Raw genomic sequence first — 18,345 nt, 5'->3', positions numbered from 1 at the left:
CAGCCCGCTTAAAATTCTGGGGTAAATTGTCCCTTGATCCATGCTTTGGCCATTGGTTTCTCTCCACAGATGTTTTTAGACTATCCTGTTAACTACTAAAGGAAATTTTAAATTAATTCTGATATAGTCTCTAAATTGGGATTACAAGAGATTTACAGGAGAATAACAGTTAATAATGTAATAATCAGGTTAACTGGAATAATCAGGACAAAAAGAGGAAGATTCTTTTTGTCTGTACCATCCTCCCTACTTATTAAAAAACCCCTTGGAAATCAACAAAAAAATTAAAACAAACAAAACCCAAAGTACCCTTTCAGGCTTACAGCAAGCATGCTTGTTGAAAGACAGATTATGTTGAAGTTGGTTGCTGTAACATGTTGTACTTATCCTTCCTGTCTTTTAGTTTACAAAAGAAGAAACAGGAGGGGAAGGAAGTAGTACCTTTTCTACTTTATTTGTTGACTAGAGATAAGGAAGATGCATATATACTGTTACATTTGGAAGAGATACAAGCTAGTTTTAGGGAAAGGATACCCAAAAAAAAATCTGCATTGAAAAGCAGTTCCTGCTTTATGAAGTAGGTAGCCTTTTTTTCTTAGGGACTTTAAGCTTAATTGAATAGGATTGTAAAAGCAGGAGGCATAATCTCTCTCTCAGACAGGCGAAGGCTGTACTCCAGCGTTCAAACAAAAAGCAGACAGAAACACAAGCGCTTCCAAAATGTTGCTACCTAGCCCTGTGTCCCCGGAGTGCTGCTGCTCTGCTTCTGCAGCTTGCCCTCCAGAAATCCTGGGTGAACGAGGAGGGCCGCTACTGCTGGGGAAACTAAGATTACTGATTAGGAGAGAACATAATCAGGTAGATTGAGCCTGTGGAGGGAGAAACCATTTCAGCGAGGAGGGAGGGAGCGCAGCACACGCTGCCTGTGTACCTTGGGAGAGCACCTCGCTGCTGTTTGAGAAAACAAAATCGGCTCTGATTCTCCCGTCGGCTTCTGACAAGGGGGTGCTCTTTTTGTGCCTGTGAAACTGGAGGGTGATTGCGGGCGTGCCTTACCTGCACCTGGCAATGAGTCTCCCTCCAGGTTTCTCCTACTTTGGAGAATGTGTTAGAGAGAAGTACCCACGGGGAAATCCACTGACCGCTTCCCCACGAAGGTAGCGAGACACCGCAGTGCCGGCAATGCTTGGGGATGCCTCGGGTGAGTAAATGGATACAAGGAGTATTCAGAGAGCGAAGAGCAGCAGGAACACAGCCCTAAAGACGGCATTTAGGTCAGTCGGCTGCCTCGGGGATCCCGGGGCTGCTGGGCGCTGCCTGCTGCGCTCCGGGGCTCGGGCAAGTTCCCCTGCCGGGCTCCCAAGCCAAGGGCGAGTGGGAGGCGACTGACCCCGGCCCCGTCAGCATCCGCTCCCTTCTGCCAGACACCCGTGCCTTGCATAACTTTGGTTTTTAAATCGTCCAAACCTGGGTGGAGAGTATCAACAGGGTGTTAGTAAAGAAAGGGAAACAAACAAACTTTTGTATGTACTAAGTCTCTGATTAGGTTAAACAGATTTTTTTTCTTTTTTTCCCCCGCCGATGGGAGGGAAGAGTGCAATGTGTTCAGTGACAGCACCAGAGGGTTGGCACAGTTGTGGGTAATAGATGTTAGCTGATCAAAGAGGATTTAATGGTTTTGCTAAATGAACTTTTCATTATAAAGACGGTAGACGAAAGGTTTACTGCAAATAAATTTAGACATGGTCAAATGAATTACTCAACTGATGATATAGAAATAGCTTGGAAACTGGGCCATCGGGCAGAAACAACCTTGCATTCAGTCTAGGATAATTGCATGGACGTCTACAGAGGATTGCTACTGAAAAGGAGCTAAAGTAACTTCATAACTTTCAAGACTTTTGGAAATAGATCTTGAGAGAATATTTGGCTGTATATATGTAATACAAGGCTCCACTTGAGGGGAAAAAAATAATCCTATTTTCTGTTATAAGTAGGTACCTTGATGCATTCTAACAAATTTTATTCTGTTTATTCTGTTTTTATTCTGTTTATTCTGTTTTTTCTTCCTAAAATGGAAGGGCAAAACACATAGCTTCTATGAAGCAAACAATATTTTTTTATGTCTCATGCAGGAAAAAACAGATTTTTGCCATGGTTCAAAGTTGAAATATCTTCAGGGTATTTCAAAATTAATTTTGTTTTCTATTTCTATGTTTTGCATCCTTTCCTAACTTGAAGGCATGCAATAATGGTTGTTCCATTATAAGAATGCGTAGCATTTTCGTATTTTCTGTTTTTATAAATCTGTCTTTATTGGGATGATTAAAATAGCATTTCCGGTTATTAAATAGCTTTAATTAATCTTGCCTCTTAAAGGAAAAAAAGAGGGTATTTTAAATTTCTATTTCAATATTTGTGCTTTATCCATAGCACACATTTCTGTGAAAACTACAGAGGCCAGTTAATGGTTTATGAGTTCAAGCTGAGCTGAATATAGCTAAGCTCTGTCTTGCTTGACATTTCATCAAAAGCTTTGTTGATTTGCAATGTTTACAGACCTATTTATTGAACCTTCACAGCTTGAACTATGCCACCGAGCTTGTTGACATTGCTGAGTTTATCTCTTGGTACTTTCACAATCCCAGAAGAAAAGTTTAGAGCAAATGAGTTATAACAAACTTGTCACAGTTCATAAAATATGCACTTAGGACAATTAAGTTGGTCTTCTTGTTCATTGATCATGATACATTAGAGAAATCTGAGTAGGCAAACACAATCTCATCTGGTAGATGAGTGTGTGTCCTTTTCTTCTATACTAAGATTTCACTGTAATCTCTTAAGAGCTTTAAAAAATAGCTCATAAAAGAACAAATATTTTCTGTCCCTGAGACTACTTGTATGTCAAAACAAAATCTGTCTGTTTTGCAGCATGAAATAACATGTTTATTGTTCTTCCATATAGATCTTATTTTGTGAGGAGTGATATATCAAATGAGCAAACAGCAAATTGAATCAGGGGCTTACAAATTCCATAAAAATCATTCAGCTTTTACCAGTGAGAGCATCCCATGCTCTGTGCTACTCTTCAGGACATCCTGTCTGCACAACCTCTATTTTTAGCCAATAAGATATATCTTGCTGTATAATCTACTGCTGTTCCTGGATCAACAGTGCACATTATCATTGCTTCAGACACTTCTCTATGTAACTTGAACAGAAATAGATCAAAGGTAATACAGCTGCCTGGCATCTCAGCAAAAGCAACAGAAAACTAGGCACTATTTATTCAACAACAGTGAAATGGATGGCTTAAGGAGTTATGGATTGGTTCTTTTCATTTTTGGCTGCATGGGAACTATTTTTCCCATGAATATTTCCATAGCTGCCATTAGCTGGGTTGACATAGTTGTTTGTTCTCCTTTTAGAACTCTGGGTATGCAACCAGTTATAAACATCCAAAAAGGAAACTGGATATTTTAAAAAAAAAAGAAGATAATTTTTCTGTGTAGTTGGATGGACTTTGATTGGGTTCCTTTCTAACAATGAATGCATAAAGACTTTATGTTTTTCAAATAGAAAGTAATTGCTTATTGATTTTTGAATGCAAATTATGTTCTAAGGTTTCAATAAGTAAAAAAAAATATATACATGGAAATATACTTGGGGGAATATTTGCTTTGCTTAACTATTGCTGTGCTATGTAGCCTGGTGATATTACCTGGATAGACTTACTAGGCTCAAATATCTAGGCAATAGAGAGCAATAAGCTCATTCAGCCAGCAAGTCCAAGCAAGAAATCAACATTGATATCTTGTTTCCTGACCTGCAGGTGCATTAGTAGATTAGCCTCCTAACTTGAATAATTGAATTGGGAAGGTGAGAAAAGCCTCCATATATTTATTGGTATATTTGTATGAATAAGTTCAAGGTGTTTCCATCTGATTGAAACTCACTTGTGTAAGTAGTTACACAAAATACCAATCAACCCTTATAGTCACATGCAACTCCTTAACTCTGTGGAAAATGAAACATACTTTGTAGATACATTTAAATTAGTGAGAATTCATCACCAGAATTTCTGCAGTTGATTGTGTGTTGTGTGCATGGAAGGGTCAGCCAAGAGAGTCTACAGAAACCCAGAACTGCATGAAATAGCTAACAGTATTTGAATATATGTTGTAGGATTGTCTCTTTTGTAATGTTATTTCTTATTTACCTTTCATTTATCAGGCTGCTGTATTCTTATGCCATTTATCAGTCTGAGTGGTGGATTTTATTTACTTTTTTTAGAGTAGCAGCATCTTTTGGGCTATTTCCTTTCCATGTAAGAATTCACTGTGCATTAAGTCGAGCACGTGCTCCAAGTGTTGTCTGAGCTAACTCTTGTACAGTACATTGACCACTGTTGTCTATGTAGAAGGTTCTTAGTTTAGGACTTAGACTGTAGGACTAGTCTTTACTACCTGAAGTTGCCTCGGGATCACACTGGAAAGTGTTGGAATTAAGGGCAATATTAGATTCCCAGTAAAATATCCAACAGTTTTCTGTAAAAATATACTGTAAAGCACCCATATGTATCATATGTGGAACACTGAACACAGCAAGTCTTAAATCTGTGAAAGGCAATTTAAAAGGACAAAAAATTAAGGAATTTCCACATTACTTTAGTTTTATTAAACCAATCCTAACCTATTAGTCCTTAAATTATCATAATTTTAGAATTCTCAAATGCACTGTTCAGCTTTGCTCACAACTATGCCCTGAATTTTTAAGGTACTTGATGTGTTCAACAACCACTTATTTTGTGGCAGATGGAGAGTATCCCTTTGAATACCCATCACAGGAATAACTATTCCTACCAAATGAAAGGGAATTTGCTGTAAGCATTCCAAGATGTATTTTACTCTGGTTTAATAGCTAAATATAGTGATGAGAGATGCGAGCAAAATTTCAGGAGAAAATATTGTGGTTTTGAAGTCTAAACCTCATGTAAAGAGTAGTATGTCCATTCCAAGAAGAACATTTTAAAGAAAAGATTATATGGCATGTTAGAAACCACCAGTTCAGATAGTCATGTCATAAAGACAAGCACAGTCAGTGCAGAGCTTGGGTGAATGGCTATTGTATCACTGCTGAACTAGTTTGTTCAAGATTGTGATGGAAAGGTCAAATTGTAATTGAAAAGTAGGAGAAGGTCAAGGATATACTTCAGTACTTTTTTATTTGCTTCCTCTTGAAATTTTTTATACACACAGAAACATAAATAAGAAATCCACTTCCATTTTAAAAAGAAGTGTACTTTGTGTATGTATTTAGGGGAATATAGAGTGATGCTGATAATGAATAATGATTTTAGTCTTAGTGAAGGGAAATAAAGGCTCTTTCTGCAATCTTTTATTTCTTGCAGATACAGCTTAACCAGCCTAACAGAATCAGTAGAGTGTTGTGTGCCTTCTTCACAGGAAGTTATGGTATAGGGGAGAGTAAGCAAGATGTACAATAAAATTATCAAAATTAATAACTGGAGTTAGATTTTTTTTCTTCAACTTTCTCCATGTTATAGAAAGCACAGAAAGGACAAGAAACCTCAAAGCTAAAGTTTCTCCAACTTTTTTTTGACAGAGATAACTATGTTCAGGCAATTTACCATCACGCCAGTTTTATACCAGTGCAGTGAATAAAGGTGCAAATTCTGTTTTATGCAGTATTGAAAATATAAACACTTCAGGCAGAGTCTATTCTTTCTGCTTGTTTTGTGCTGTGTAGATCAGGAGACATGAAGTGCTAGTGGGAGTGAAAACATTATGAATAATACAACATACAATCTGAAAAAGAATAGCTTCTCAAAATCCTGCTTCAGGTAAACTGATAAGGACAGAATGGACTATGAAAGCTTGACTATAATAGGTAAAATGAGTATATCATTTGCTAGGGTGGTAACAAGACAACTTGGTTGGGAATATGCTGCTGGCTAGCCCAAGCATTTATTTGATATTAAGATTTATTTACTTAATGAGAATTTTTATGAAGCACTTTTTTTTCTAATTTGATCATTACCTTTTGCTAACATTTGTCATGTATGCCCTTAAGTAAAGATTTTCTTCTTCCTTAAAACATTCCTTGTAGACTTTACAAAACTGTGCTATATTAATGTCATGGGTTTGAGATGTTTATATATTTTTTTTACTGCTAAGAGCCATGGCTGGTAGAAGATTCTTGTACTTCAAGAAGAGATTGTATTCCAAGATAGTTTAGAAGTATGCTATTAATTAAAAAAAAATAAACCCCTTATTTTTTTGCCAGGTCTGGAAAAACCTGTTGATTTTGAGTACACAAACATTAAGCCTCTCTGTTCATTCAGGATTTTGTTCTGACAAGGTAGTTCTAGGTCACATACTATGTTTAGAGGCGGGTTTCAGGGTTAATCTCTACATTTATAATATCAGCTAGTTTTGTTTATCTATTTTTTATACATGCTTCTGGACTGAACAGATGAACAGGAAAAGATCTGTACATCAGTGAAGAGAGAAGAGATAAAAAGAGAGATAAAATAAAATGCTTTTGTATTTTTTTTTCCAATATGAGTGTGTCAAAGTAAAATGCTCCTTGATAGAATGAAATTGTGTTCTAAGACTGAAGGTGCTCACATATTTCAGGGAGATGGTCTGTGTTTGCTTGATGAAGTGTTTGATTGATGAAGTGTTGCCTGTAGAAAGGAGTATCAGTAATTAGTGGAGGTGGAATACAACCCCTTGGCCTTGATCTCTGGTGACTTGCATCCATGGTTAGAATGCCTGTCTTTTTGAATTATTCAGAAAATTCAGATACTTTGCTTTTACCATTTGCTGATGCACAACATATTGTGTATTCACTGGCTCTTCTAAATTCAAAACTTTTGCAAAACACGAATCTGATTAATTCCTGGTTAAAATAGTCTGGTGCCCCAAATCAGACTGTGATCTCCCCTGACATTTTCTTCAGTTCAGGATTGAGGCAGACTCTGGCAGCTGCTCAGAACAGCTGTAAATTGGGTCATCGTGTCAGTGGCTGGTCCAGCTTTTTCCTCTCATCCCCGTCCTCCCACTGTCCCTTTTCTCAACGAGAGTCTGCACTGGCTGGGCAGTGATGTCTGATGATTCTCCTTCATTGCTAGCCATTTACAGCTGCCTGCATCCCTCCAGTCTGTGCTTTGGGACAGGCCTTTGCTGCCTGGCAAAATTCAGCTGGAGGGGTGAGAGTGGCTGTGGCAGACAAAGAAATTCCCAGAAGTTCCTCGGAGTCATTTGAGTACTCCCAACTTTTCTACTGCTGGCCACAAAGCTCGATGATTCTCTCATATTCTCCAGGAACAAAATTTAATTTTGTATTAGTATGAGAAGAAAATAATTTACTTTATCCTTCACCTTCTGAAAGGGGAAACTAAATCTTAGTTGTAATTCTGAGAATCTTCTGAGTCAGCTTGCTCAGCTCTCAGAGCATTGAAGACTTTCAAGCCATATCTTGTTACTTTATTCCTTGTGGCTTTTCCTTTGCCTACAGGGTTGATTTTTCTGAGAAGTGAGTTCCCTAACTTAGTGGAGTCATATTTTATCATCTTGATGAAATTTCCACAATCTTAGAGAGCTTTGCTGCATACTTAATTCAAACCTTGTTAGAGTCCTGCATTGCACTTAGATCTATGAGTGTCAGCAGAGGTCTGTGATGAAAGGAGATTCAAGGAACAGCGTTCTCAAAGATGTCATTGAGATTGCTGTGGGGTATGTTTGCAGTAGAGTGACAATACAGTCCTTTTACATTTTAATTCTTAACTATTTATGAAGATCAGATGGCAAAATTTTGTAACATTTTGTACTGGAGCAATGTAACTTGAAATATAATCTTGGGAAAATTCTGAGCAAGCTATTCAGGGTCAAACTACTGAAGTTGTCTAGATTTCCAGCTTGTTTTCTCTTTAAAATGGATTTACACAATTGATTCTCGTTTTTTGCCTCATAGCAAAAGGAGACAGGGAGAGAAATGCCATTTGTGGTAAACGTCCTCTTGAGATTATTTGAATTATTGAAATACTTGTCAATACCAATCCTTCATAAATGCTAAGTTTTATCTTCCTTTAACAACACAGCGGATGTTCTGGTGATCTGAAGTGAGAGCTGTCAAGTCATCAGATGTATTTTACAGAAGCAGTTAGGAGTACTCTAAAAAATGGTAAAATATTTTTTGGCTATACATGCTATTTTTCCATTGCTTTTTGGAAATTAATAAAAATAATTTATTAACAGAGTTAAGAAGAAAAATGGATAAAATTTAGTTTTAGTAGTGTGGCAGAATTGTTTTATGAACTGGATGCACAGCACACCATCAGAATGTGATGCCTCCTCTCAAATCAACTTTGAGACCTCCCCCACCAAGAATGAAGTCTCTAGTTTTGGGTTTCCCCTTAGACACAGATGTGCTGGACTAAGTCCGGAGAAGGGCTGCCTGAGGCTTGGGTGCTGGAGGTCATGGCATGGAGGGGGCTGGGTTTGCTCACCCTTAAGAAGAAAGATGAGAGGGATTGCCATCTACAACTACCTGGCCAGAGGTTTGTAGAGAAAAGGGAGGCTTCTCAGAGGTGCACAGCAATAGGACAAGTTGGGCTCTTCCCCCTGGCTGGAGCACTCCCAATGGGATGCAGTAATTTTATCAGTCACACAGTGGGACTCAATGACCATGAGCAGAAAATGACTGGCTGGAGGAAGGATGGGCTGTGAAAAGATAAAGAACAATGCCCTGCCTGGTTTCAATGCATGGCCCATTAGCAGAATATCTGCCGTTGAGATAAGGATCACTGTCCCCACCCTCAACAGATGGTGATGGAATAGATACCTTTTATCACACTCTGTATTGTAACCCAAGACAAGAGACAAAGGATCTGGTTTGGAAGGAGGAAAATTCAGGTCTGGTGTAATGAAAACTTGTTCTCGGTTTTTGGTCACCAGAATGGATTGTACAGAGGCGCTGTGGGATCTCCATAGCTGAAGATGGTCAAAACCAAATTGAGCATTGAAAAATCTGCCCTTGCTGACCCTCCTATGGTGATGGAACTTGGGCTTTGGGAGGTCCCTGCCAGACTCTACCTACTGTGCTTATACTGAGACTTAAACATTGCACAGGACTCTTTAAATGACACTTGGTTTTTGCTTTGCTTTTTTTCTTTTATGAATTCAGATTCTTAGAAAAAGAACTGTCTTTTTAAGAATCAAATCTATACCTGAAATGAATGAAAAAAATACATGATAAATAAAAATTTAAAATAAATGTTACGATTTTATGATAGAAAAATCACATTAAATTTGGATATTCCTGACTAAATCTTCTTATGATATTGTAATGATTGTTAATTGGTTTGTCTGCTTGTTTATTTTTTAAAGAGGTCAATCACATTTACATTAATGACAAATTTTGAAGGAATGTTTTAGAGCTGTTGAAAAGTGAAGACATAGTTATGAATTATTTTTCAAATTCCATGGTTGCCTACTATGGCCACTTTGCACAGGTAGCAAATCTAAATTTAATCAGAGTTTATATAACAGAGGACTGAGAATGTGGAGGTGTGCAGTAAATCTTTATGTGCAGGGTCAGACATTGTTAATCTGTTTTATGTTGAACCTTGAGTGCCTAATCCAGATCAGTATCCTGAGCAGAGCAAAATGCAAACATTTCTGTAAGAAACATGGTTTGAAAGAAATCTGTGACTAAGGTCTTCATCTTTTACTTTTAGTTTCCTTATCAGCTACTCCTTAGTCTACCTAGTTGCAGTATAATGCCTTTATGCTGTACCAGATGCTAAAGGGATAGCATTTTTCTTTCTTGGGTAGCAATGCAGTTTCTGTTTGGAATTCTGTTTTGTGGTTATTTTGGTGTCAGGCTACGGCACAAGCAAACCTCAGGTGCTGGTTTCTGATTTTATATTAAATAAAACCAAATCAACATAAACTTCCTCAAGAAATAAAAATGCAATATGTCTCTAATGGACAGAATTTTATAAGTCACCTAATTTGCAAAAGTTTTGGTCTTTGTTCTAAGAGCAGGAATAATGATTTATGTCCCATTATTACCCATGTTTACTAAAATGCACAAACTTGTTTCCTTTCCTGTTTATTAGTCTTTATTACACTGTTTTTTCTATGTGCTTGGATAGACCTGTGTAGTGGACTAATTAGTTATGTTGTGTGGAACAAGGGCTTTATGAGAAGGAAGCAATCTGTCTTTATGCCTAATTGCAGAGGCAGTCATCATCACTTCTGGAGGCTACAATCAAACTGTGAGCCCCTTCAGTGATTTCTGCTAGGATTTTATTTAAAATAAAAAGAAAACTAAAACTAGTTTAGAGAGCTGTTGCACTTTCAGGCAATGACTGTTGTTTAAGAGGGCTTCTTCCTTTCATATGCGGTTGTTCTAAATGCCCTGTTTGGAAACAAAGCAACATCCATGCAACTCACTTGAAAACTTGAAAGCAATCCTTAGATCTGTAAATGAAAAACTAATTTTTACTGAATGGAATTCTAAGATTAATAAGCACCTACTATTAAAATAGTATCAGTAGATAGCATCTCGGCCATTATTTATAACTCATTACATAGCTCATGCAAAGTGTAATGTATTATTAATTACTTTGCTTTCTTTGGTGTAGGATGAATAAATTAGAATAATTTATAATTAAAATATGACTGTATTACAAAGAAAAAAGTTAAACATTATTACTGAAGTATTTTTCTTTCCATTCCATGATGGGCTAATTTAGGGCTATCAGCCTTGATATTACATAGAATTTTAGTTAATTTCTGTAAACCTAACCTTAAAACCTTTCAAAGGGCCCTGTGTTATACCCTTGCGGGGGGCTATGTTTTCTTTGAAAATACTTGTTTATTAAAGTGAATGTAGGTTTTTAGGGGTTGTTTTTGAGACTAGTGAGTCCTAAAACCATATTGAATGTTTACAGAATATATTTTCCAGCCATGGTGAAGAAGAGGGGGAAAAACAGCAAGGAATGAGCAAGTGAACAAGATAGATAGATATCTGTTAATGCTTTTTCTCTTTTAAGGAAAAAAAAATCTCCCTGGAAAGATAGAAACTTTTCATAACCTGTAAATCAAAAATTTCAATATGCCTCATGTCTTACCTTTCTTGTGATCTGTAAAATGGTTTAATTATAATTTCTCCCCATGAAGTGAGTAGCCTACAGTTAAATGCTATGAATAGTCCTCATCCTTCATGACTGAGAATTCCCACCTGCTATTAGTAACTGTCAGCATGCATGATTGTTTCTGCTCTGAAAGTCTTGGTAGAGTTCCTCATTAATTAGTTTGTGTACAAACATGACTACCTCTGCCAGTGGGAATAATAAGATGCCATTAAAGGTAAAGCCAGAGAAAATCTGACTAAAGTAGATGAATCTTCATTACAGTCTCACCATATGACCTTTATCAACATCTCAAGCTTCATTACACACACAAGGTTGTTGCAACAGATTGGTAGTGATAGTTTCAAATACTAATTTTTTTAGTTATATGGATATGCAGATCATTTTATTCCTCTTGGATTCTGCTTTTCACCAGAATTTATTCTATGTGTTTTACAAGTTCTTGGCATAAACAAGGAGTGAGAAGTAACATTGCTACAATAAGGTGGGTGATAATGTGCACAAAATCTTTCTAAATTCCAAGTGGACAAATAATGTAATAAGCAATGTGTTTTTTTTAATAATCAGTTTTTAAGTTGTAAAGGTACCATCCCTTTTCTTTACATGGACTCTGAGAGACATTCTCCTTGGTTCAGTACAAAAGAGAAAGAAAACTATTTCCTTCAGGGAGTGTAAATAGTTTCACCAAGGCAAGTGTCAGTGTAATGTCATGGTTGTTATGTTGGTATTTCCTTCAAGTAATGGGTGTCCATCATTGCTATTTAAAAGGTTATCTTGATAACCCCAAGGAGAAGTTGCCTGGTAGGATTTGGCAGACCCGTATTAAGCTGTAAGGGTCACCAAGAAATTGGATTCCACTCAAACCTGGGAGTGCCTGTTCCTATGTGATTTTTCCAAATGTAATTTTCCACCTAGATTGCAAAAAGGGTGACATCTGTTCCATGTCACCTGAAAAGTCTTGATTTCTGGACAGTTTTATCTTAGCAGCATAGCATGTTTCACTGATAGTCCTCAAGTAATATTTTAAACTGAGTTCTTCCTTTATCTAAGGTGAAGACCTGAGTGTCAACATTCCTAATTTGACTTTTCTTTGGAACTGGACCTCTGGTTCCTGGTCCTATGAGATCCCTTTTTGGTCATGCAGAGAAGTTGGCAGTACATTTGCCAGTGTCTTGTTGACCACAGAGTCACCTCCCCACTTCTCTGTCCTTGTGTGGTAGTTGTTTGAAGCCTGATACCTGCAGCTTCCAGTGACCTGCTCACACACAGTGAGCTAATTCTTTTGTTTATCTCTATTGCAATAATACTTGTATTACTCTGGGGTTCACATGAGTGCTTGTCCTAATTAACTGCAGTGTTGGAATAAGGAAGTAACACAGAATAAGTCCCAGACAGACTAAGGCAGAGGAGCTATGTCTGGGAATTTCCAGGTTGGTTTCAATTTCTGAAGTCAGGCATCCGTAGATCCTCCTCAGTTTGGGAGTGGGAGGTGGCAATTTACACCAAAGCAAAGGATCTGTTAAGAAGAATGGATCATACTGGGATGGGAAAAAGGTTTTCGGGTTTTGGGTTTTTTTTTTTTTTTTTTGTTTGTTTGTTTTTTTAAGGCTAGGGTGTGTGTCCTCTTGTGTGGTGTTTTTTTTGTGTCTGCAAATGGAAGGTAAAGAGAAATGCTATAACGTGTAAGTTCTGTTGCAGGAGAACTCTACTCCTTTCTTCTGTGGGAGGGTTGGCAGATTACTGCATCTGAGTGGCAATTAAATTCTGGGCATTGCTGAGCTGACATCCCTGGTTCCTTGAGGCTGAGATTTAGAAACCCCTGGACTGGTTAACTTCTGAAAGAAACAACCAAAATGTGTGGGTAAGGAGGCTCCTGAGAGTTCTGAAGAAGTAACTGCAACACAGTGGTTGCAGAATAAGTCATATTGTCCTCTGTTAGGGTTGCAGCAGGGCTGAGCACAATGAGATCCAGCAGTGCATTCACCCACAGCTGCAGGGATGCCACGCTCTCCTCTGCTGAACTTGACAGTGAGAGTGCCAGGGCATGCAAAGAAGATCAGAGCTCCACAGGTTCTTGCCAGGATATTTGTGCTTGCAACCAGGAGGAGCCCAGTGATCTGGGATCACAAACATTAGTGCAAGAATTTGTAATCTAATATTTGTTCCTAGAATGAGCTAATGGGCAATATTTAGTGGGAAACTCCTCTGTTAAACTGAATAGCTGTACATATTTCCTTGTTATTCCCTCATCATTCCAATATTAGTCAAACTGTTTAGATTGGTCCTCAGTCAAATCTCCTTGTAAGAATTGTGTGGTTTAGAATATGCAGACTTGTTCAGAAGTGCCATGAGAAGCTCAGTAAAAGCATCCTGCTCTTCACAGGGGAGTTATGCCATCATGCTCTCATCATGCTTTGAGCATCAGTTCTTTACTGGGAACAAGTAATTGCACTTACTTTAATTCTATCTTGTTGTTAGGCTCTTTTTTTGTTGTGGTGGGGGTTTTTTGCCTATGTGGATGCTATAAAGAAGAGCTGTGAAGAGTTGGTCTTTTGCTTGCCTGGTTATTTCTTTAACTGAAGGCTTAGTTGCAATGTTTAAGAATTTATAATTCCATTAATAACTAGCCATTTTAACACCTCAAATTATCATGACTTATCTATTGAGTTGGATCGATTTACGTTCAAATGCATCTCTGTTCTGCAGTTGTATTCATCTGCATTGTATTGGAAGCTTCACTCTGTCAAGGAAGCCTTTTAGTGTTTGAAGAAATAACTATTAAAATGGGTTAGCAACTTTTCAGTGACATCTTCAGGAAGAATTAACTAAATTTTTCTCAATTTGTTATTTCATTAGGAAAAAAATGTTAAGATCTCTTATTTTTGTTATTTTCAAAATACCAATATTGTCAGGGCTTTTCTCTCTTTGGATTTTGGAATTATCTTAGTAAATCTTTTCTTAAATTCAGAAATTAAAAAAAAAAATTAAAACTTAAAAAAAAAAGTTGCAGCCCACATTTTGCCCTAAATTGGGAAGACAAAAGAGCACTTACAAATTCCATAATAGGGAAAAGTAGATTTTCTTTCCTACCTATCTGATAGCAATTTGTGTGTTCCTCTGTCCTTTTCCAGTTGTGCACACTAGTTTCCTTCATCTTATTTTCTGTCAACAATTACCCTTATTGCTTTTGTATTTTAGAAATGCCCCTACTCCAATAGTTAGAGATGTTGTGAAATTATATTAAAAGATATGATATGAAGGTCTTGTAAGAAGTTGTACTTGGCTTTTGTTGGTTCGATTCCTCAAGTGGTGTCTGGTTAATATGCAGAAGCTGATGCATGAGCAGTAGAGCTGCTGAACTTGACCATAAGGAGTTAAGAATGTGAAGCACTTCTGTGCAGATTGCAAATTGGCTGTTGCTAATTCTCCTGTCTTCACCAGTTGATGTAGTATCAATTAGCAAATATAGGTTTTAATGCTGCCTTTAATATTCATGATTCTTAATTGTCTTTGTTAATTGAGAAGAAACACTCTGGTGCACAATGCTTGACAGGTAAGAATTATGATCTGCTGCTTGTGTTGGCAGTTGTCCAGAGAAAAGTAGGTTACTGATACACAGGTATGTGCAAGATTTGTTCTTCTGACAGTGAATTTCCCTGCTTTTGACAGACCATCCGAGTATGGGAACAGCTGATTGTTACAGGTAGAACATCTGAATAACCTCTTTTGAGGAATCAGTTTGCAGGTTCATTTACACAGAGAGCAGGAACAAAAGAGAGATGGTTTTAGAAAATGTAATCCTAAATAATTATAAATATTGCAGAAATCATCGAGATGGAAACATTGGAGTTTAATACACGATGAAATTATCTGGCCAAAATTTATTAATTTTTTTTCAAATATGTCAGGTTTAATTAGAATATGTTTGCACGTAATATACTTTCTTTATGATGTAATATAATTGGCTTTGGAACATTCTAACAACAAGTAAATTGTATTAATTTATAAATTTCTAAAGGCCATATTTTTCATTTTCAAATCATTAGAACTGTTGCTTAAAAAAAGTACTAGAGATGACTCTAAAAACTATGAAAGAAATAATCTAACATAAAAACACGAGAAAAAAAAAAGAAAAAGCAGAAACACTTGAGGTTCAGCTGGAAAAGTGACTTAGAGGCACTCACTAAAACTAATTTGATTTAAATTTGTTTGCTTTTGAAAGAGACTTAAGACTTGGCTTACTTAAATGCTTTCCAAAATTTTGGCTCAGCTCAATAATGCTAAAAATTCAAGGAAACTAATCATATAGCAAGTGTGGTTTAGTATGATTGATGCTTTCTATACAAAATACTTCTAAATGAGGCTTTCAGTCATTTATATTCAAAGGATAGATTCTTAACTGGAAAAGGTGGTCATTCTGTGTTCCATTAGGAACAGAAGTGGCTTGATTTTTGAATGTTAATTAAAATTAAAATCTTAATTTTTCATGAGAGCTGTAAAATATATTGAACTGGAAGCAGCTTACACAGAAAATGAGGCTTACCAGTTAATTTTATTGTCTAAGATTTGGCATCTTGGCTGATGCCAAAACTGAGTCTCAGTTAGAATTTCACTTTTGATTTTGTCAGGCTTAGCCTGTAGAAATTACAGCAGCATTGTGTGGCATGAGCTGCTCTGTACCAGATGGACTTCAGACAGATAATGGAAGCAATATTGCTCCCAGTTTGGCAAGTGGTGCATGGACCAAGCTGCCCAGCTGGACACCATGGGCTTCTGTGGAGGATATTGGAGTAGGAATCTCCTGCTTTGTAGGGTTCATGGATTGTTGCTGTGAGAGAGGGGATAAAAGCTTCCTTCTCCATCCCTGCACAGCAACTTTTTGTAAGGTACAGATAGCCATGTTACTGGCTGGGACTGCCTCTTTAGCTGATGTTTTGTTGTAGCACTTTACACTTTCTGGTTGTGCAACAACTGTATTCTATTCTCAAATCAGAACAGTTAAAAGCATCCAGATTTAAGGGTTGTTTGGGAAATAAACTTAGAATAAGAGGTGCTGGTTAATAAAGATGAATAGGAGCAGGAAGTAATGCTTCCCCACAGACTCTCCAAATGTAACTGTGCTCAGATTGCTGCTAGCAGTTGCCCAGTTATTAAGGGGCTACCTGTCCACCTGTGTCCATATGACATTTGGAAAGATTTGGGTTCATGGCTGCTCCTTCTGACATTTCTGTGACTGCATCTGCACAATAATGCAGCCAGTCTGGAGATCCTAATGAGGAAAATGACTGGGGAGGGGAATGGTGGGGGGAAGCTGGTTTAAGGCATGACATTATGAATTTACTGGGGACAAAATACAGGGAGGTTGCAGGGCTGAACAATAGTTACAAGCCTGGAGCTATATATAAAAGTGTTAGTTTCTTATGGTTAGAGTGTTTTTATTTTTTGTTGCAGGACTGTATACATTTCTTTGCTGAACCTCGCCTGTTATGTTAGTGATCATGCGGTGTGAAGTGATGTATCAGCCTAGGGAGATTATGGCTGTACTTCCAGTGGAAGATTGCCCTGTGTATGTAGAAATATCAGACTGCCAGCTCTACACCATATGTATTCTCAGATGGTTACAGTGTTTTGGATCATCAGTGATTGAAAATATGTGAATGCTACAGCAGTAGGATATCAAGGGCATCACACTATCTGATTTACCTGAAAACACTTCAACCTTTGAAAATAGGCCTGGTCTTCACCACCTTGAGAATTTCTTTGTATCCTGATTTTTTACAAAATCAGTGTTGTGTTGTCCATTTCCAGTGACAGAATAGAATGAATTAATACATAACAAAAGAGCCCTAGCATTCCTCATGGAGATGTATGAAATCTGCTGTACTTTTCCTCTTTATTTAGAGAAGAGAGAAATGAGTGTTGGGTTAATGTACTGAGAATTCAGATGTTCTGGTTTGTAGGTATAATCTGATGGTGTCTGATGGAGAGATTTTTCCTTTTTTTTAAATTTACAGTAATTTCACGAATACAAGCCGCACCAATTTGACCAAAATTTTGGTGGAAACCCGGAAGTGCGGCCAATATTCCGGGGCGGCTAATACATTAACAAAATTCTAAAAGCTGCCAACACGGAAGTGAGAGCCCGCGGCAGCCCCAAGCCAAGCTGGAGCCCGGCCGGCCCCGGCAGAGGTGGGAAAGCCTGGCAGAGGCGGGGCCAGCAGTGTGGGGGGCGGGCGGCAGAGCCTGAGCCAGCAGGGCGGGGCAGGGGGGCGGCAGAGCCGGGTCAGTAGGGCGGGGGAGCCCGGGAGAACTGGGGCTAGCAGTGCAGGGGAGCATGGCAGAAGCAGGAAGGCCGGCGGGTGGGGCTGCCTGGCAGCGGGGGAAGCCCAGCAGAATCGGGGCCAGCAGCATGGGGGAGCCCGGCGGTGCGGGGCCCTGCAGTGCCGGCCAGGGCGAGGAAACGCGGCGGTGGTGCAGACGAGAGGGGGCGGCTGGCGAGCCTGGCGGCGGCAGCCCGCTGGCAGGGCTAGGGAACGCGGCGCGGCCGGCGAACCGGGCGGTGGCGGGCAGGGCTAGGGAACGCGGCGCGGCCGGCGAGCCGGGCGGCGGCAGCCCGCCGGCAGGGCTAGGGAACGCGGTGCGGCGCGGCCGGCGAGCCGGGCGGCGGCAGCCCGCCAGCAGGGCTAGGGAACGCGGGGCGGCCAGCGAGCCGGGCGGCAGCAGCCCGCCGGCAGGGCTAGGGAACGCGGCAGCGGGGCGGTGCTGACGGGAGAGGGGGGCCAGCGAGCCCGGCGACGGCGGCAGTGGCTGGTCCGCCGGCAGGGCGAGTACGTAAACAACGCAGCGGCGAGGCGGCCGGCATGCCTGCCAGCGGCGGCAGTGACTGGCCCGCCGGCAGGGCGAGTACGTAAACAGCGCAGCGGCGAGGCGGCCGGCATGCCTGCCAGCGGCGGCAGTGGCTGGTCCGCCGGCAGGGCGAGTACGTAAACAACGCAGCGGCGAGGCGGCCGGCATGCCTGCCAGCGGCGGCAGTGGCTGGTCCGCCGGCAGGGCGAGTACGTAAACAACGCAGCGGCGAGGCGGCCGGCATGCCTGCCAGCGGCGGCAGTGGCTGGCCCGCCGGCAGGGCGACTACGTAAACAACGCAGCGGCGAGGCGGC

At 39.6% G+C, this 18,345-nt stretch overlaps 1 protein-coding gene across 9 annotated transcripts in view; it reads left to right on the top strand.

Annotated features, from left to right (window-relative positions):
- DMD (dystrophin) overlaps positions 1 to 18,345 on the top strand; it is a 1,072,200-nt gene that overhangs the window by 118,390 nt on the left and 935,465 nt on the right. The window contains exon 1 of one of the 9 annotated variants that reach the window (XM_033051055.2): positions 1,007 to 1,201. The exons of the other annotated variants lie outside the window; for them this stretch is intronic. Within the exon in view, the coding sequence (XP_032906946.1) occupies positions 1,183 to 1,201 (19 nt within the window). The 5' untranslated portion in view covers positions 1,007 to 1,182. Of the gene's footprint in view, positions 1 to 1,006; positions 1,202 to 18,345 lie in introns of those variants that run through there. 9 annotated transcript variants of the gene reach the window in all.

This window comes from Catharus ustulatus, chromosome 2 (assembly GCF_009819885.2).
Source record: "Catharus ustulatus isolate bCatUst1 chromosome 2, bCatUst1.pri.v2, whole genome shotgun sequence".
NCBI classification, from domain to species: Eukaryota; Metazoa; Chordata; class Aves; order Passeriformes; family Turdidae; genus Catharus; species Catharus ustulatus.
The sequence above is the reverse complement of the archived record's forward strand: the minus strand, read 5'-3'. Positions and strand labels throughout refer to the sequence as shown.